This window comes from Peromyscus maniculatus, chromosome 14, assembly GCF_049852395.1.
Source record: "Peromyscus maniculatus bairdii isolate BWxNUB_F1_BW_parent chromosome 14, HU_Pman_BW_mat_3.1, whole genome shotgun sequence".
NCBI classification, from domain to species: Eukaryota; Metazoa; Chordata; class Mammalia; order Rodentia; family Cricetidae; genus Peromyscus; species Peromyscus maniculatus.
The window spans coordinates 73,312,436-73,329,015 of NC_134865.1; the positions used below are offsets into that span (position 1 = coordinate 73,312,436).

At 39.1% G+C, this 16,580-nt stretch overlaps 1 protein-coding gene across 7 annotated transcripts in view; it reads right to left on the reverse strand.

Moving 5' to 3' along the window:
• Nucleotides 1-16,580, reverse strand: part of Trip11 (thyroid hormone receptor interactor 11) — a 79,672-nt gene that overhangs the window by 36,454 nt on the left and 26,638 nt on the right. For 6 of the 7 annotated variants that reach the window (XM_006990881.4, XM_016009149.3, XM_016009147.3 and 3 more), the window contains 5 exons: nt 15,623-15,835; nt 11,513-14,542; nt 6,714-6,854; nt 5,465-5,658; nt 1,216-1,379 (listed from right to left, as the gene is read on the reverse strand). In XM_006990881.4, the coding sequence (XP_006990943.1) occupies nt 1,216-1,379; nt 5,465-5,658; nt 6,714-6,854; nt 11,513-14,542; nt 15,623-15,835 (3,742 nt within the window). The remainder of the gene's footprint in view (nt 1-1,215; nt 1,380-5,464; nt 5,659-6,713; nt 6,855-11,512; nt 14,543-15,622; nt 15,836-16,580) is intronic. The other variant, XM_016009148.3, reaches the window with a different exon arrangement.

Below are 16,580 nucleotides of genomic sequence, written 5' to 3' on the forward strand. Positions count from 1 at the left end.
GTATTCCACTTAGAGTAGAAATGTAGGCATCTCAAAGCACAAATGAACAGCTAAGAACAAGCTAATATTTCAAAGATCAGCAACTACAATGATTAACACTTAAAAGGGGCTTCAAACTCTAGAATCTCAAACCTAATCATTCTAACTGTGTGTCATTCTCCTCTTGTATGAGCTTCTTTTACATTTTCTCTCTCTCTTCTCTTTTTTTAAAGTTTGTGAGATTTTTAAGACAAGGTCTTCTCTATGTAGTTCTGGCTGTCCTGGAACTCATTACATAGATCAGGCTTATCTCAAACTCAAAGAGACCTGCCTGCCTTTGTCACCCTAGTTCAGTATTAAAGGTGTGTGCCACCATGCCCAGTCCCTTAATAAATATTTATTTATTTACTTTGTGTGTATGTCTGAGTGTACTCAGGCCATAGTGTGCATGTCAGAGGAGAATTTGCAAGAATGAGTTCTCTCCTTCCAGCATGTGGGTCCTGGAGAATCAAACTCTGGTCATCATGCTTAGCAGCAAGCACCTAGTCACCGAGTCTTCTCACCAACGATGTGAGAAGCCCTCCTTTATCACTTGATTCTCCTTCTTCATTTTCTTTATCTTTCTAACTCAACTTCTGGCTCAGCAGTTAAGTGCACTGTTTGCTTTCCCAGAGGACACAGGTTCAATTCCCAGCACCCACATAATAGCTCACAACTGTCTGTAACTCCAATACCCTCACACAGACAAATGTCCAGGCAAAATACCAACACACATAAAATAAATAAATAAAATAGTTTAAAAAAAAAAAAAGCCAGATGGCGGTGGTGCATGCATTTAATCCTAGCATTCAGGAGGTAGAGGCAGGCAGATCTCTCTGAGTTAGAGGCCAGCCTGGTCTACTGAGTGAGTTCCAGGACAGCCAGAGCTACACAGAGAAACACTGTCTCAAAAAACCAAAAACCAAAAGCAAAAATAAATAAATAAATAAAAAAACCACAAAAGAGTTATACTCCACATTCATCTTAATTAGTTATATACTAAAACTTTAAAAAAAATCACAATAATTTTAATCATAAAAGGAGTGTGAATTTACTTGTTGGTGGAGACTTACCTTTCTCTTAACAAGTCAGTAACCATTTAGGGATTTCCTATACCTACCTTCATATTCAAATAAGGCAAAATTACCATAACTACAATTTTTCTTCACTAAGACATCAGCCAGGTAAATAACGCACCTTGTTGGAAATGTTCGAGAACCATCTGCAGGTTGGATAGTGACAGAGCATACTGCTTTACTTGTTCCTGAGAGACAGAAAGTTGCAGGGCAGTCTCATCCCTCTGCTTGGAGATCACATTCAATTGTTCTTGCAAAGATTCTACTTGCACACTGGCTTGATGACTTCAAATAAAAGAATAAAGGCAAATTGCTTCATCTACTTAAGTAATTTAACAAAAAATGCTTTCCCTACATTTTAATATATTAAATTCCGGTTATATTGCAAGGTATTTAGTGAGTATGTAGCAAGACACACAAAAAGCTTCTCTGCATTTTTTACTGGTAAAACCATTCACCGAGTATTCACTATCAAGTGCACAGTGTGGAGTCATTAAGTCCATTCACATTGCTGAATAAGCACTGTCACCATCCACCACCCATCATCTGTCAATCCATCCATCTCCAGAGCTCTGTCTAGTTTTACAAACTAAGATTCCATACTTCTCTGATTTGACTTTCCCTACATGTAGAGTATTAAATTCTAGTTAAGCCACAAACAAACAAAAAGCACTCAAGAGTTCTTTGATCTGTTTCTGTTATCTGTTTCATCCTGTGAAAGTGACTCTCAACAAATGATGGCCCTTTTAAAGATTAAGAATTAAGATTAGGCTAAGGGGCTAGAGAACTGGCTCAGAGGTTAAGAGCACTGACTGTTCTTCCAGAGGTCCTGAGTTCAATTCCCAGCAACAACATGGTGGTTCACAACCGTCTATAATGATATCTGATGCCCTCTTCCAGCCTGCAGGGATACATGCAAGCAGACACTGTAAGCATAATAAATAAATCTTAAAAAAAAAAATTAGGCTAAATAAGAAACTATGCCCACCCCTCAAAAAAGGTTTACAAGTAGCATGCAACTTTCAAGTTTTCATACTTAAATTCCATAGCATAATGTATCATAAATTCAAATCTTCAAGGTCATTTTGTCAGCTTTAGCTCTAATAAGGAATGGACTCTGATGACACCTTTCTGCATCTCACACATGGAATCATGGTGAACTCATAACTTTCCAATGGCCATCCCTCTGACAAGGTGTTCTGATTGCTTATCTTCTTCTATTAACTTTCTGTCTATGTTACAAACACATACAGAAGCCCTATCATTTCTCCAACTATGAACCCAGAGATCCCTAAGAGACTTATACAGCAACTGTGTTTGTTGCTTTTCCCATTACTGTGACCAAGTACATGACAAGAAGCAATTTAAGAGAACTTATTGGCTCAGTCTGTGGGCAGGTACAGTCCATCACAGCAGAGAAGTCACAGTGGCAAGTTTGTATAAGCTGCTGATCATACTGTATCCACAGTCAATAAGCAGACAGCAAGGCATGATTGTGTTTAGCTTGCTTTCTCCTTTCTATCCCATCCAGGCCCTTGGATCATAGGAAGATGCTGTCCACAGCTGAGATGGGTCTTCCCAGCTCAATCAGCCTCTCTGGATCACAATCCACAGGCATGGCCAGGGGCTTGTCTGCTAGATTATAGATCCTGCCACAATGGCAATACTAACATCATAGCACCTATCCTGACTGAATCTTTTATTTATTTACTTATTTATTTGTTTATGAATATATGTATTTTTTGAGACATGGTCTCACCATGTATCCCTTGGCTAGTCTGTAACTCACTAAGTAGACCAGGCTGGCCTCAAACTCTTAAAGATCCACCTGCCTCCAAAGTGCTTAAAGGCATTAAAGGGACTAAAGGCATGCATTACCACACTTGGTCTGGCTTATATATTATCTCTAGAGCGTATCTTTGATGAATGATGATTATTTTTAGAATACCACAATGTTTTCATTAGTATTTCATATTCAGTTAAACCCTTACTTAAGATTAACTAAAAGCCAATTAAAAGCAACTCACTTGGAAGACATTCTACCCAACAGCACCCTCTTGTGGAAACATACGTAAACTAAGATCTAAACTGTCCCCAAATGTCCCGGGCTTTTATTCATTGAACTTGACTGGTTAGCAAATAAATCAAAGGATGATTGTAAGGACAAATGAGCTTTTCAATTACTCAGAAAGCTAACAGACAACAGGTGTTACTTTGGTAAGGATCAAAATACCACAATGTGGCCTACAGATTGGATTTACTCACATGACAAATATTTACTGTCTATTAGTCTACGTTTAATATATGTTGTGGGAAGACAGATGAACAGCATCATTTTTAGCCACAGGGGAACTCACACTTTCTTTGATAGAGAGAGGTAAAGACGTGCAACAATTAGCTATATACTAAATGTAAACATAAGAGCCATCAAAGATTCAAAGCTCCATACTGGTTCAGAAAAAGACATTACCTCAGGGTTTGGGTTTAGAAATGAGGGATGGGGTACTAGATAATAACCCTTTGTGAAGAAAACAGAATTTGAAAAATATATGAGAGTCACAGAAAAACTCTTGACAGAGTTAGGTCCATCCATTAGTGAACATGAAAAGAAAAAGTAGGGGGGGAAAGAAATAGGAAAACAGTACTGGTGAGCTGAGTGATACAGATTGCTCAGATAAGGCCAGAGTTCTACTTTGAGGATGCTTAGCTCGGAAGTTACAGGAAAGGGTAAATAAAATGGATGGAGACTGAAAGTGTTAGAGAAAATGAGGGCCTCTAAAGAAGGGTTTTGGCATGTACTGTTACAGCCTGAGGGTGTTTGGGCATTTCTGCCAATGTAATAACACACATGTGCAAATGACCACTCATCATTTTAATTTCCACATGAAACAAGTTTTTCCATCTAAACCAGAAAGCACAATAACATGTCATGTACGTAGGGAAAGGACTCACTTTCAGTGCTGTCTCTATTTATAACCTCTTTGAAGACAGAACTATCTACTGTCTCCTCATATCACCCCCCAGCACCATACACAGTAAAGAGGGAAAAATGTAATATAGCATTTAGAAATATAAATAGACATAATTTTCCTAAAAGTTCATTAACAGTACAATTGCAAAAGTTTTAAAATGCCCCTTTGACCTAGAAGTTCCATTTCTCAATATATACACTTAGGAAATATTCTGACATCAATACAGAAGTACATTTTCAGTTTTCATGGCAATATTCTTAGTTATACTTAAAAGTTAAAACACTCTAGAGCTAGAGAAAAGGTTTCCAGCTCTCCCAGAAGACCCAAGTTTGATTCCTAGCAGCCCTATCAGATAGCTCAAATTAACTCAAATTCCAGTGGGAAACAATGCCCTCTTGGGGCTTCTGCAGGTACTTACAGTTATGTGCACATTATGTGCACATGGGACACATAAATTAAAAAAAAAAACCAAAAACCCCAAACCTCCAAGTGTCCAGTAAATATATTACTGGTGTACTACGTAGTCATAAAATGTTGCTGTAGAAATATATAGCTTACTATATAATGACATATTACCGAGTGCTAAAAAAAGGTCATAAACAGTAGCAATAATATGATGTCATTTTTGCTCTTAAAAGACAGAATATATATGTACAAATATAAAGGCATAAAATGGTGCAAAGGATGATTTTGGGTGAATAGAGCTTCACTTTATGTCTTTTTAGCTTGTATGATTTTTCTAAAATGTAATATTCTTATAGGGTGCATTTATGTACACCAGTAATCCTAGCACTTGGGAAACAGAGGCAGCAGGATTTCAAAATTGAGGTCAGTGTGAGTTAGTGAGACTCTGTCTCAAAAACAAAACCAAGTACTAAGAATAAAATCTTTCTACTGAGAATGAAAATTTGAAATATTTAAGAAGGAACCTAGTCACTGAAAACTTTTAAAAAGCCACGGGTTGGTTCCTCAAGCTGATCCATTCTCCAGCGTGCCCCTTCCTGTATACTTTTCATTTCTAACATCCACCTGCTGTCAACCTTCAATTATCTGCTGAAAAGTCATACCACATGAATTAAATTAGCTCTTCGGGAACTAGACAGAGCCAATACAACCTGCCAGATTCTCAAGACTAGTCCCCTAAAACGACAAGTGACATTAAGTGTGGGGGGGCAGGGGGGACTGAATAGCAGAAAGTCTGAGTGCTAAATCATCATGAGACCCACACCATGTGCCTGTCTTGATCAAGGTTTTACACCACTTTACCCTAAGATATTTCAACTGTAAAAATGGAGACAATGACTTAATGAACTTGAATATAAGCGAAACGTTTACTGAGCATGATGCTCAACAAGTGACCAGTTAAAGTTCATGCAAAAAGAAAAAAGAAAAAATTACCTTGCATTTTCCATGGCATTAGAGGATGAAACTAGCTTTTCTTCCAACACTGTGACTTTCTTCCTCAGTTTGGCCTCTCTATCTTCTGCAGCCAAAGCTTCCCGGGTGTGAGAATCTTCTGACTCTAAGAGGTGGTCGCGCAGTCTCTGTAGCTCCTGGTTTAACCGCGACTCTTTGTCACGTAAGTGCTGAACCTAGGGAGAGGACCTTCTTTACTTTTCCTTTATGCAATGCTCATTCCTACAGAAAACTTATGTAATGAAATTATTCCATATCATGGAAATGTACTAATATGTTAATATAAATTATACATAACTACCAATGTTGTTATAATTGTTAATTATAGCATTTATTTTAAATAATTATTTTTATTTATTTTTTAATTATACATAAATAAGGCTGTGACATCTAAAGAAATAACATAAACATAACATGTTTTACTTAGTTATAACAAGTAAATTAATTATGTATTATATATAACAATATATTAATATACTAATGCCTCACACTGTAAAGTGTGTTTATAGCAGGAAAACTTCTCCCCAAATTATGTTAAAAAAGATTCAAATGGGCCGGGCAGTGGTGGCGCACGCCTTTAATCCCAGCACTCGGGAGGCAGAGGCAGGCGGATCTCTGTGAGTTCGAGGCCAGCCTGGGCTACCAAGTGAGTTCCAGGAAAGGCGCAAAGCTATACAGAGAAACCCTGTCTCGAAAAACCAAAAAAAAAAAAAAAAAAAGATTCAAATGGAAGCTTAACATTTGCAAGGTCTCATTTGCATGGTTATAACAGAAATGGAATCATACAGAAGTACTGGTCTTTTGGCAGAGTACCTTTTTAGTAAATGTCATGTTTTTTCACATTTTATGAGGTAATTTTCTTCACTTTTCTTTTCTTTTTTTTTTTTTGGTTTTTGTTTGTTTGTTTGTTTGTTTTTAGAGACAGGGTTTCTCTGTGCAATAGTCCTGGCTGTCCTGGAACTCACTTTGTATACCAGGCTAGCCTTTTACTCACTGAAATCTGCCTGCCTCTGTCTCCCTAGTGCTGGGATTAAAGGCAAGTGTCACCACTGCCTGGCAATTTTCTTATACATAAGGTACATATCACAGTTAACATTTCAAAAAATCAAATAATATGCCCTACCACAGCACATAAAAGGAAGAGAAAAACCACAAGATAATTTTATTTGCCTTAGTTAATGGTTAAAAAAACCTACAGCCTGCATCACGGTCCATTACAATAAATGTATACCTCATTCTGAAGTGCAGTGTTTTCCATTTGCTTCTGTTTCAGGGCCAGCATAACTTGGTCTCTCTCCTGTTGAAATGTAACTGTCTTCTCCTGCATTGATTTAACTGCATTTAAAAGTTGATTTAACTCCCCAGCCTTGCCCTTTTGGAAAGAAATAACTTTAGCTTTAAAGAATAATATATTTTCAAAATGACATTTTCTTCATTAAATATTTTTAAAATACAGTCAATAACAACGTCAACAAAATCCAACAACATTCAAAATCCAAAAAAGAAACAATCTGAAGGAGCTTAAGATGTGACATCTAGGATAGCTCAGCAGTTTAGGGCACTGGCTGCTCTTCCAGAGGTCCTGAGTTCATTTCCCAGCAACCACATGGTGGTTCACAACCATCCATAATGAGATCTGGTGCCCTCTTCTGGCCTACAGGTAGACATGCAGGCAGAACACTGTATACATAATATATAAATAAGGCTGTGACATCTAAGTATAATGTGGTGTCCTACATAGCCCCTGCAACAACAGCAGGACATGTGGTGAGACGGAAGGATTCCAGTAAGCATGGACCTGCACTGCTGCAATGCTAGTTCTTTAGCTGTAACAACCACTGAAATATGCAAGATAGTAACAGTAAGAGAAAGTGCATGCAAGGTAGATGAAAATTCTCTTCACAATCTCTACAACTTGTCTATAAACCCAAAGCTGTGCTAAAGGAAATATTCATTAGAAATGTCTTAAAGGGGGCTGGAGAGATGGCTCAGAGGTTAAGAGCACCGACTGCTCTTCCAGAGGTCCTGAGTTCAATTCCCAGCACCCCATGGTGGCTCACAACCATCTGTAATGAGATCTGGCACCCTCTTCTGTATAGATAATAAATAAATAAATAAATAAATAAATAAATAAATAAATAAATAAATAAATAAATAAATAAATAAATAAATAAATAAATCTTTAAAAAAAAAAAAAAAGAAAGAAAGAAATGTCTTAAAGGAAGCTGGGTGCACACCTTTAATCCCAGCACTCGGGAGTCCCAGCACTCGGGAGTCCCAGCACTCGGGAGGCAGAGCCAGGCGGATCTCTGTGAGTTCAAGGCCAGCTTGGTCTACAGAGCGAGAGCTAGAACAAGCACCAAAACTACACAGAGAAACCTTGTCTCGAAAAAAAAAAAACCAAAAAGAAAAAAAGGAAATATCTTTAAGGGAGCCAGCATGGCGGTACATGCCTTTAATTCCATCAGAAGCCAGTGTATCTCTGAGTTCAAAGCCATCCTGAACTACATAGTAAGTTCAGAATTACATAACAAGACTCTTATCTCAAGAACCCCCCCACACACACACACACACACGTTTTCAAGGGGTCTGGGAATCTAGTTTAGTAGTTGAACACTTGCCCTGCATATGTGAGGAGGCCACAGGTTCAATCACTAGTACTTAAAAAACAAAATACAGAAAAATGAAAGAAACATTTTAAGATAGTAGGACACAGGTGATATGAAGGAGAAAATGGAAAAATTCAGGGGAGACTTAACTTGGCAGGATAACAGAGGAGGAGAGAAGAAGGAAGGATAAGTAATACTAAATGCATTTGAAAAAGCCATAGGAAAATATTGTTTCATCTTTACTTTAAAAATGCATATATGAATGTATTTGTATATACATACATATAGTTTATATGAAGTCATACCACTTGGAATGACAATGTCCTCTGCAAGAGCCACACCTACCCTACAAAAAATCCCAGAGCTAGGCATTAGACAGCTCCCTTTGAATTGTTGGTCAAGAGGGTCCAGGAAACCCCCCAAACAATACTGACACTGCCCTTGGTTACCTCCCAGAACTTGAAGGTAAACCCTATTGCTGAAGATACTACACACTTTGGACACAGGACTTGGAGGAACTGAACTGGAACTGACCTAGAAGCCTCTTCCTTGAGCACCAGGCTCTCAAAATATCCTAAGGTGAATGCAAGAAGCTTAAGGTTTAAAGCAACTAATATTCCTAGCCATCTGCAAAGCCTATGGACAACAGGGACCAGCCTGCTAAGCTATCACCAATGGTGCTGTCTGACAGGACTTACGGCCTGCTATGCAAGGTGGGATTCACTCCCAGTAGTGTAAAGCTAGCCAACTCCCTGTGACCCTAGAGGAGGACCTACTACTCCCACTTACTAAACCAGTGCAATTTCTAACTCCATTCTAAAAACGGATGCTTAGACCCACAGATATTTGTCAATTTCACCCCACAAAGAAGCTTATTTTTGCAATGGACAGAGACAGTTACATAAATTTACAACTGGTCAAATCTACAACAGAGCCTCCACACCTAAGGTTCAGGGAACAACTCGGAAGAGGGGGGCATATAAGCTCTGTGAGATGGCACACCATCAGGTTGGTAATCAAAAAGTCTTGGATTTTGGACCATTTCTGATTCTATATTATAGCTGCTCAACCTGTATAGGTTAAACAAAGGTATCCTTAAATTACATAAGGAAAATCATTAGAAAAATATTTAGATTATACTAAATACATTCAAATAATAGAATACTTAAGGTATGTGGTGGTTTGAAAGAAAATGGCCCCCAAAGGGAGTGGAACTATTAGGAGGCATGGCCTTGCTGGAGTAGGCGTGGTCTTGTTGGAAGAAGTATGTCACTGTGGAGGCAGGCCTTGAGGTCTCATATATGCTCAAGCCATGTCCAGTATGTCAGGTTCACTTCTTGTTGCCTTTGGATCAAGATGTAGAATTGTCCAGCACCATGTCTGCCTGCACACCACCATACTCCCAGCTGCCATGGTCCCTGCCATGATGATAATGGACTAAACTGTAACTGAAACTGTAAGCCACCACCTCACATGTTTTCCTTTAGAAGAGTCACCATGGTCGTGGTGTCTCTTCACAACAATAGAAACTCTCACTCAGACAAGGTAGATCTTCAATAAAATCTGCATAATTTAGATCCATAGATGTCAATATAATAGAAGAAAATGGCACCAATGCCAAAACTGCATAAAAAGGCACATTCAGTGTAACAAGATATTTCACTGTCCACCTCCCAGTTATGCTCTTAGAACCATAAAATACTATACCCATTGTCAGTCCGAGAACAGTGGGAAGGTCCATGCTCCAAGATCTTTTAAACCAATTAGACTGGTACAGGCCAATACCATTCAAGCTGAGATCTCTGAAAGACCTAGGCTAGCTTCATAAAGTAGTCAAGGCTGACTCCTGATCCTCCTGCCTCCATCTCTCAAGTGCTAGGATTACATGGACTGCCATGCCTGGCCAAACAGTATACCTTTTAAATCAGATAATCCAGGACTCTTACTGGAGAACTTAACATTTTTAATCCTGTGTCTAGCAGCAGATACATGTTCAAACAGATACTGGACTGGGGATATAACTCAGTGGCACAGTGCCTCCCTAGTAAGCATGAGGCCCTAGGTTCAATCCCCAGCACTGCCAAAAGAAGAAAAAAATAAACTGTTGTTGAATATTGTATTGTTCTGTCTATCATGCCCTTTCCGAATTTCTACTACCAAAGTGAAGAATTCATACTAAAACAGTAATGCCAAAGACACAGTACAGTACTTCAGACTATCTTCATTAGTTCTTGCCACACCCAACATATAAAATAGCCATAAAACAAGTTCACTAAAGGAGCTTAGAGTGAGCATGTATGCCACTGCACACATCAAAAGCTACTGGCACTTTACACTGAACTGCTATGGCCCTCCATTTTAAGAGTGAATAAACAAACCAGTCTGATCAAAACATACCCCAGGTTCTAGAAGTGACAGAGCCGGGACTAGGGTATTGGCAGAGCCCATTCTGTCTAAGGAACTACTCCAAACGTGTTTCAAACTGTGGATTGATCCATCAAAGCCAATTCAGGGCCAGCAAGATGGCTCAGTAGGGAAAGGTGGCTAAGCCTAATGACTTGAATTTGATCCGAGAGTGGAGAAAAGAAGCAACCCTCTAAAGATATTCTCTGACTTTCACACATCCACTGTGCCGGGAGCACACACACACAACACACGCAACAAATAAATAAATAGTATATAAAGTCAATTGAATGGCTCATTCAGCATATTTTTTTTTCTAATAGTTTATCACATGTTACATGGATAATTTGGGGTTTCTGAAACTTTTCAGTTCCTCTCATACACTCATACATACACAAATATATACATACTAGAAGTACCCTTACTGCAGCTCACGGTCAAATACATCTCTTAATGCTTCCCTTTCATCCAGAAATTTCTAAAATGTTGGCCATTTCTAGAAGCCACTGAAATATGCCTAAAATGTCATTAAAGTGACTTCAAAACTTCCCTCTGATCAGCTGAGGAAATAGCTTCTAAGTAGAATGCTTGCCAGGCCAGGTGGTGGTGGCACACATCTTTAACCCCGGCACTCAGCAGGTAGAGGCAGGTGGATCTCTGTGAGTTCAAGGACAGCAAAAAAAGTAGAATGCCCCTATAGCAGAGGTCCTGGGTTTGCTCTCTATCATCCCTTAAGTACTGCTCTATGACTCACTTCTACTACAAAGGAAAATGGTACTTGCTACTGAATCTTGGTTTTTTACTTAGGAGGTTATGAAGAATTAATCTACTACTAAAAATATTTAAAATATCCAGTAATTTGGGGGTGAAGAAACTGTACACGAACCAAAACACCAAATAAATATTCCTACGTGAGCAAGTTTCATCTTCCTCGGAAACACCATCCATAAAGTAATGAACACATTAAAAGGGCTCCTCTGCCCTCAATGTTTTCCTGCATACCCCGCCAAGAACATACCTGTTCTTTTTCTTTCAACAGCTGTTCAAAAGCAAGCGCCTTCTCTCTCATCGAATGGCATTCAAACTCTTTTTCTCGTAACATCATGGAAAACTTCATGTTGGTCTCTTGTAACGCCTGGTATTCTGTTTCCTTCCCCCTGGAAGTTTCTACTATTTTTTCATTTTCCCCTTTTAATTTAGAAATGTCCATTTCTAAAATCAATATTCTCTCCTTCAAGTTTGTCACTGCCTGCCTCAAAAGCTCATTTTCATTCACTTTGTTAGTGAAATTTTCATTTGAAGAATGTAATTGGTCACTTTTGGCTTTGATTAAGAGGTCTTTTTCCTTAAGTAAGTTTTGTAAAACCTCTTGTTTCTCCTTCAGCTGCTTGATTTCTGAATCCGTTTGTTCATGTTCTCTTCTTCCCACCTCTGAGGAAGCAGCCATGGACTCGGACAGTCTGTGGTTGTTTTCCTGAAGCGTTCTAATTGTGGCATCTTTTTCCTGCAGTGACCGTCTCAGATCATCCACTTCTTGTTGAAGCAGCTGAGAAGACCCATGTGGCCCAGCAGACTGGCCTGCCTTAAGAGGCTCTGCTGACTGAGCAGTAAGCGATGAGCCAGGAGAGAGCTGGGGTGACATAATATCAAGTTTTCCTAAAAGAAGGTCCTTGGTATTACAAAGCTGTCCTATGCTATGCTGAACTTGTGCCAATTCCTGCCCAAAATTCTTAAGTTTGGTTTCATTCCGCTCATAACTTTGGATCAGGCCAGTGTAGTCCACTTGTAGTTTAGAATTGTTATCACTGTCGACCAAAACTTGTGCCTGAAGCTGATGAAGTTCTTCCTGAAGCTGGGCTGACTCGTGCTGCATGTTTTGGACGGTGGTCATCACCTGCTGTTTCCACTCCTCCATTTTCTTCACCTGCTGTTTTAGCTTATCACGTTCCTGTAAGAGCTCCTCAAACTGATTACTATTAACTCCTCCAACCTCGCTACCCGTGCCAGAAGTCTGCAAAACTGTCAGGAGAGTCTGGCACTTCTGACTCAGTGCATCTATTTCAATGTCTTTTTCTCGAATGATCCGTGATAAATTCTGAATAGTTTCTTTAAACATATCTTGTCCACTACTTTCAAATCTAGTGGACATTTTTTTATTCTCATCTTGCAACTTAATAAGGGCTGCTTCTTTGGCACTAATAATATCTATCATCTTGTGATATTCTGTTTTTAGCTGGCTATTTTCCCTCGTCTTCTCATTTAAGACAACCATTACTTTCTCTCTTTCCATAGCATAGGCATGTAGCTGCTGCTGAAGGTAAACAACATCCTGAGAACAGGAAGCCGAGGAAATCCTGGCGTGAAGAGCTTGTATCTCCAAGTCTTTCTGCTGGATAATCTGAGTGAGCTTGCCGACCTCATCTTTGGACAGCTGGTCAATCTGTTTAGTTAAAGAGATATTCTTTTCATTCAGAAGCTTAATCTCCAGCTCCCGTTCTTTTAGCCCCTTCACTAACCTTTCTGTTTCAGCTTTGGATAAATCATGCTTTTCACTTTCATTTTCTATAGTAAGGCTCTGAACTTTTGTTTCTTGAAAAATATCAGAATTCTCTGTTGGAATGTCCTGTCTTTCTTCATGCAACTGGGCTTTTATTTGTTCAATTGTTTTTTGCAAGTTCTTAATTTCCTCATCTTTTTCTAAAAAGAGCCGGGTGTGTGTGATATTCATTTGTTCGTGCTGGTCTCTAAACTCATCCATTTCTTTCTTTTGCTCCTGTAGAGACTGGAGTAGTTGCAACTTATTCTGGTTTTGATCTTCAATCATCTTCTGGTGATGTTTAATTTCTTCTTCCAGATGATCCTTGATTATGTGCAGCCTAGACAGCTCAGCTTCTAACTCTGTGGTGCTGTCAAGGGCTCTAGGCTCAGGCATGGGCACAGCCCGACTCTGCTGCTCCCTGATCCGCTCCAGCTCTTCTTGCAAGTGATTGTTCTCTTCTTTCATGGCTCCAAGACTCCTATCCTTTTCCTCTATGGTCTGCCTTAGAGTCTCATTTTTTCTTAAGGTCTGAGCACATTTGTCCAATTCCCCCTGCAGTTCTGAACTTTTTTCTTTAAGTTTCACAATACAAATTTCCTTTTCATTTATAAGTTGTGTCAATTGTTTCTGCTCTTCTAAACTAGACAACAAAGATTGCTTCGTCTGTTGATGATCAGTATCCATCTGCTCAATACTCTTTTTGAGCTCTGCTATCTCAGAGTCTTTTTCCTGACTGAGCTGAACTAAGCGTTCGTGTTCCAGCTGCAAGGCAGAGGTCGTCAGGCTGCGTGCGCTCGACAGTTCCTCAATGGTTTGCTTGTATTTCTTTGCTTCTTCCAACAGCCTCTTTTCGGCTCCACACAGTTCTGCTTCTAGCTGTGCCTTCTCACATTTCAGAGTTTCCAGCATGGCAGTTCTTTCCAGAGAATCCTGGTTGTTACCAGCAATAGATTCTTCCAACTGATTTCTTACATCCTCACATGCTACAACCAACTTTTCATTTTCTGTCCTGAGATCAAAAGCGACTTGCTTTAAATGTTCGTTGAGCTGTTCTACTTCTGTAAGATTCTGCTTTAAGGTTCTAACTTCAGTCTCCCTTTCTTTAAGGAAGTCATCCTTCAAATCACTATTAGAGTCCTGGCTTTGGGACCGAGTCAGCTCACTCCTGACTGTGGACAGCTCCTCCTCATTTTGTCTGATGTGTTCCCTCAGTTCACAGTTCTCCTTCTGAATGTTGAAATTATTTTTCTCTGATTTACTTAGCTGATCTACTAAGTCTTCTACTTTATCTTCAAGCTTCTGCTTGGCTAACTGTAAATCACTTAGGGCCCGTTCACTGTGAGTTAGCTTTTCTTTCTGCATGTCTAACTCTTTGATAATGTTCATTTTATCATCCTCCAGTTGATGGATTCTCTGTTTTCCATCATCTAGATCTTCTTTTAGTTTCTTGATGACATTATCTCCTTCACTCTGTTGTTTTGATAGCTGATCTTTTATTAAAATCACATGCTGAAAGAAAAATTAATTTGCACAGTAACTTTGTGACATTTTCTCATGTTAATATCTAAAGAAAATTTTATAAAATTTCATATATCATATAATAATAATCTGAATATTTCTTTTTTTTTTTTTTTTTTTTTTTTTTTTTTTTTTTTTTTTTTGGTTTTTCGAGACAGGGTTTCTCTGCGTAGCTTTGCGCCTTTCCTGGAGCTCACTTGGTAGCCCAGGCTGGCCTCGAACTCACGGAGATCCGCCTGGCTCTGCCTCCCCAGTGCTGGGATTAAAGGCGTGCGCCACCACCGCCCGGTGAGATAATTTATTTTTTTTATTTTTTTTAGTTTTTTTTTTTTTTGGTTTTTTTTCGAGACAGGGTTTCTCTGTGTAGCTTTGCGCCTTTCCTGGAGCTCACTTGGTAGCCCAGGCTGGCCTCGAACTCACAGAGATCCGCCTGCCTCTGCCTCCCAAGTGCTGGGATTAAAGGCGTGCGCCACCACGCCCGGCTCCTGAATATTTCTAATCCTTCTTAAAAAATAACTTTCTAGGCTGGGTGGTGGTGGCACACACCTTTAATCCCAGCACTTGGGAGGTAGAGGCAGGCAGATCTTGGTGAGTTCGAGGCCAGCCTGGTCTACAGAGAGAGATCCAGGAAAGGCATAAAGCTACACAGAGAAACCCTGTCTTGAAAACCCAAAACAAACAAAACAAAACAAAAAAACCTTTCTATCCCACTATGTCTCACAAAATAATTTACAAAAAGTTTATCATTTTAGGAATAAGAATCTAAAATCAAAAAGGCTAATCACATATGTTGTTTCTAACCTTTAAACACCACAGCAGGCTTCAACAAATGGTAGCCCATAAGCTGCTACCTGTCTCTGTATACAGTTTACCAAAGCAAAGCCATGCTTGCTTGTTTACATATCAGCGAGTTGAATAGCTGCAACTTAGATATGTTCTGCAAATTTAAATTTGATTAGATCATAAGCAAACTGAAATATTAAACCACAAAATTATATCCCTGTCTAGGTTAGTTCAACTGGCTGGAGTGAGCATGTGCCTCCTGCCTCATCACATTTAATGCAGGGTTACCTTAGTAGCCTCTTGGTTCTGCCTGTCCAGTTCTTCTAACTCAGCTGTGAGTACTTCATTCTCATGAATACTCTGATTCAGTTCTTGTTCCTTCACCTCCAAATTAAGTTTCAAGTCACGTACTTGAGAAAACAAATCTATGTCCCTTGTAGCTGTACTTTTAATGACTTCATATTCATTGCTCAGTTTGGAAAGTGACATCTGAAGTTCTTCCTTAAATGACAAGGGGAGAGGGAAAGCAGCACATGCCATCATTCAAGAAGAGACATCAAAAGATTAGGCATACAGACATAAATAAACATAACTGGGGGATCTATCTTAAATCCTTTGTATTGGAAACGTTACTGAACAAACCACAGCCTTCAGTCATGTACAGTTTTACTTACAGCTCCAAGTGGAACATTTCTACAACTCTGCATTCACTTTCTAGCCCTACTTTCTTTGCAGAGGACCATTCCCAGGGCAGAGCCTTTTCTATTCTATTCCCATGGCTACCACCCTTATCCTTATACCCACCAAACATACTCTTAAGAAAAGCCCCCAACCTCCCAGTTCTCTTCACTTCCACTCCCTAACACTCAGCCAGATTAAATAAAATTGAAAAAAAAAAAAAGTACCCATTCAGACTATTAGTTCTAATTAGAAAAGAAGGGGGCAATTTTCTCATTAAAGGGACCTATTATTTGATTCTATTGGAATACAAAACCTTCTCTTAACTAAAGAATGAACCTATCTGTTTCCTTTACCTTCTGAACAAATAGACCAGGCTCCCCTCTCACAAACCCAACATTACTAAACACAGACCTACACATGTCAATTATGGAATAACATTTTCTTGAAAAACTAACAAGTTAGACAGTTTTCTATGATTCAACATCATTTTCTCATGTTATGTCTATTATAAGTTATATAAAGCCTTCTTCCCCCAGTGCTTTTTTAAAACTGAATTTCTAAGGGA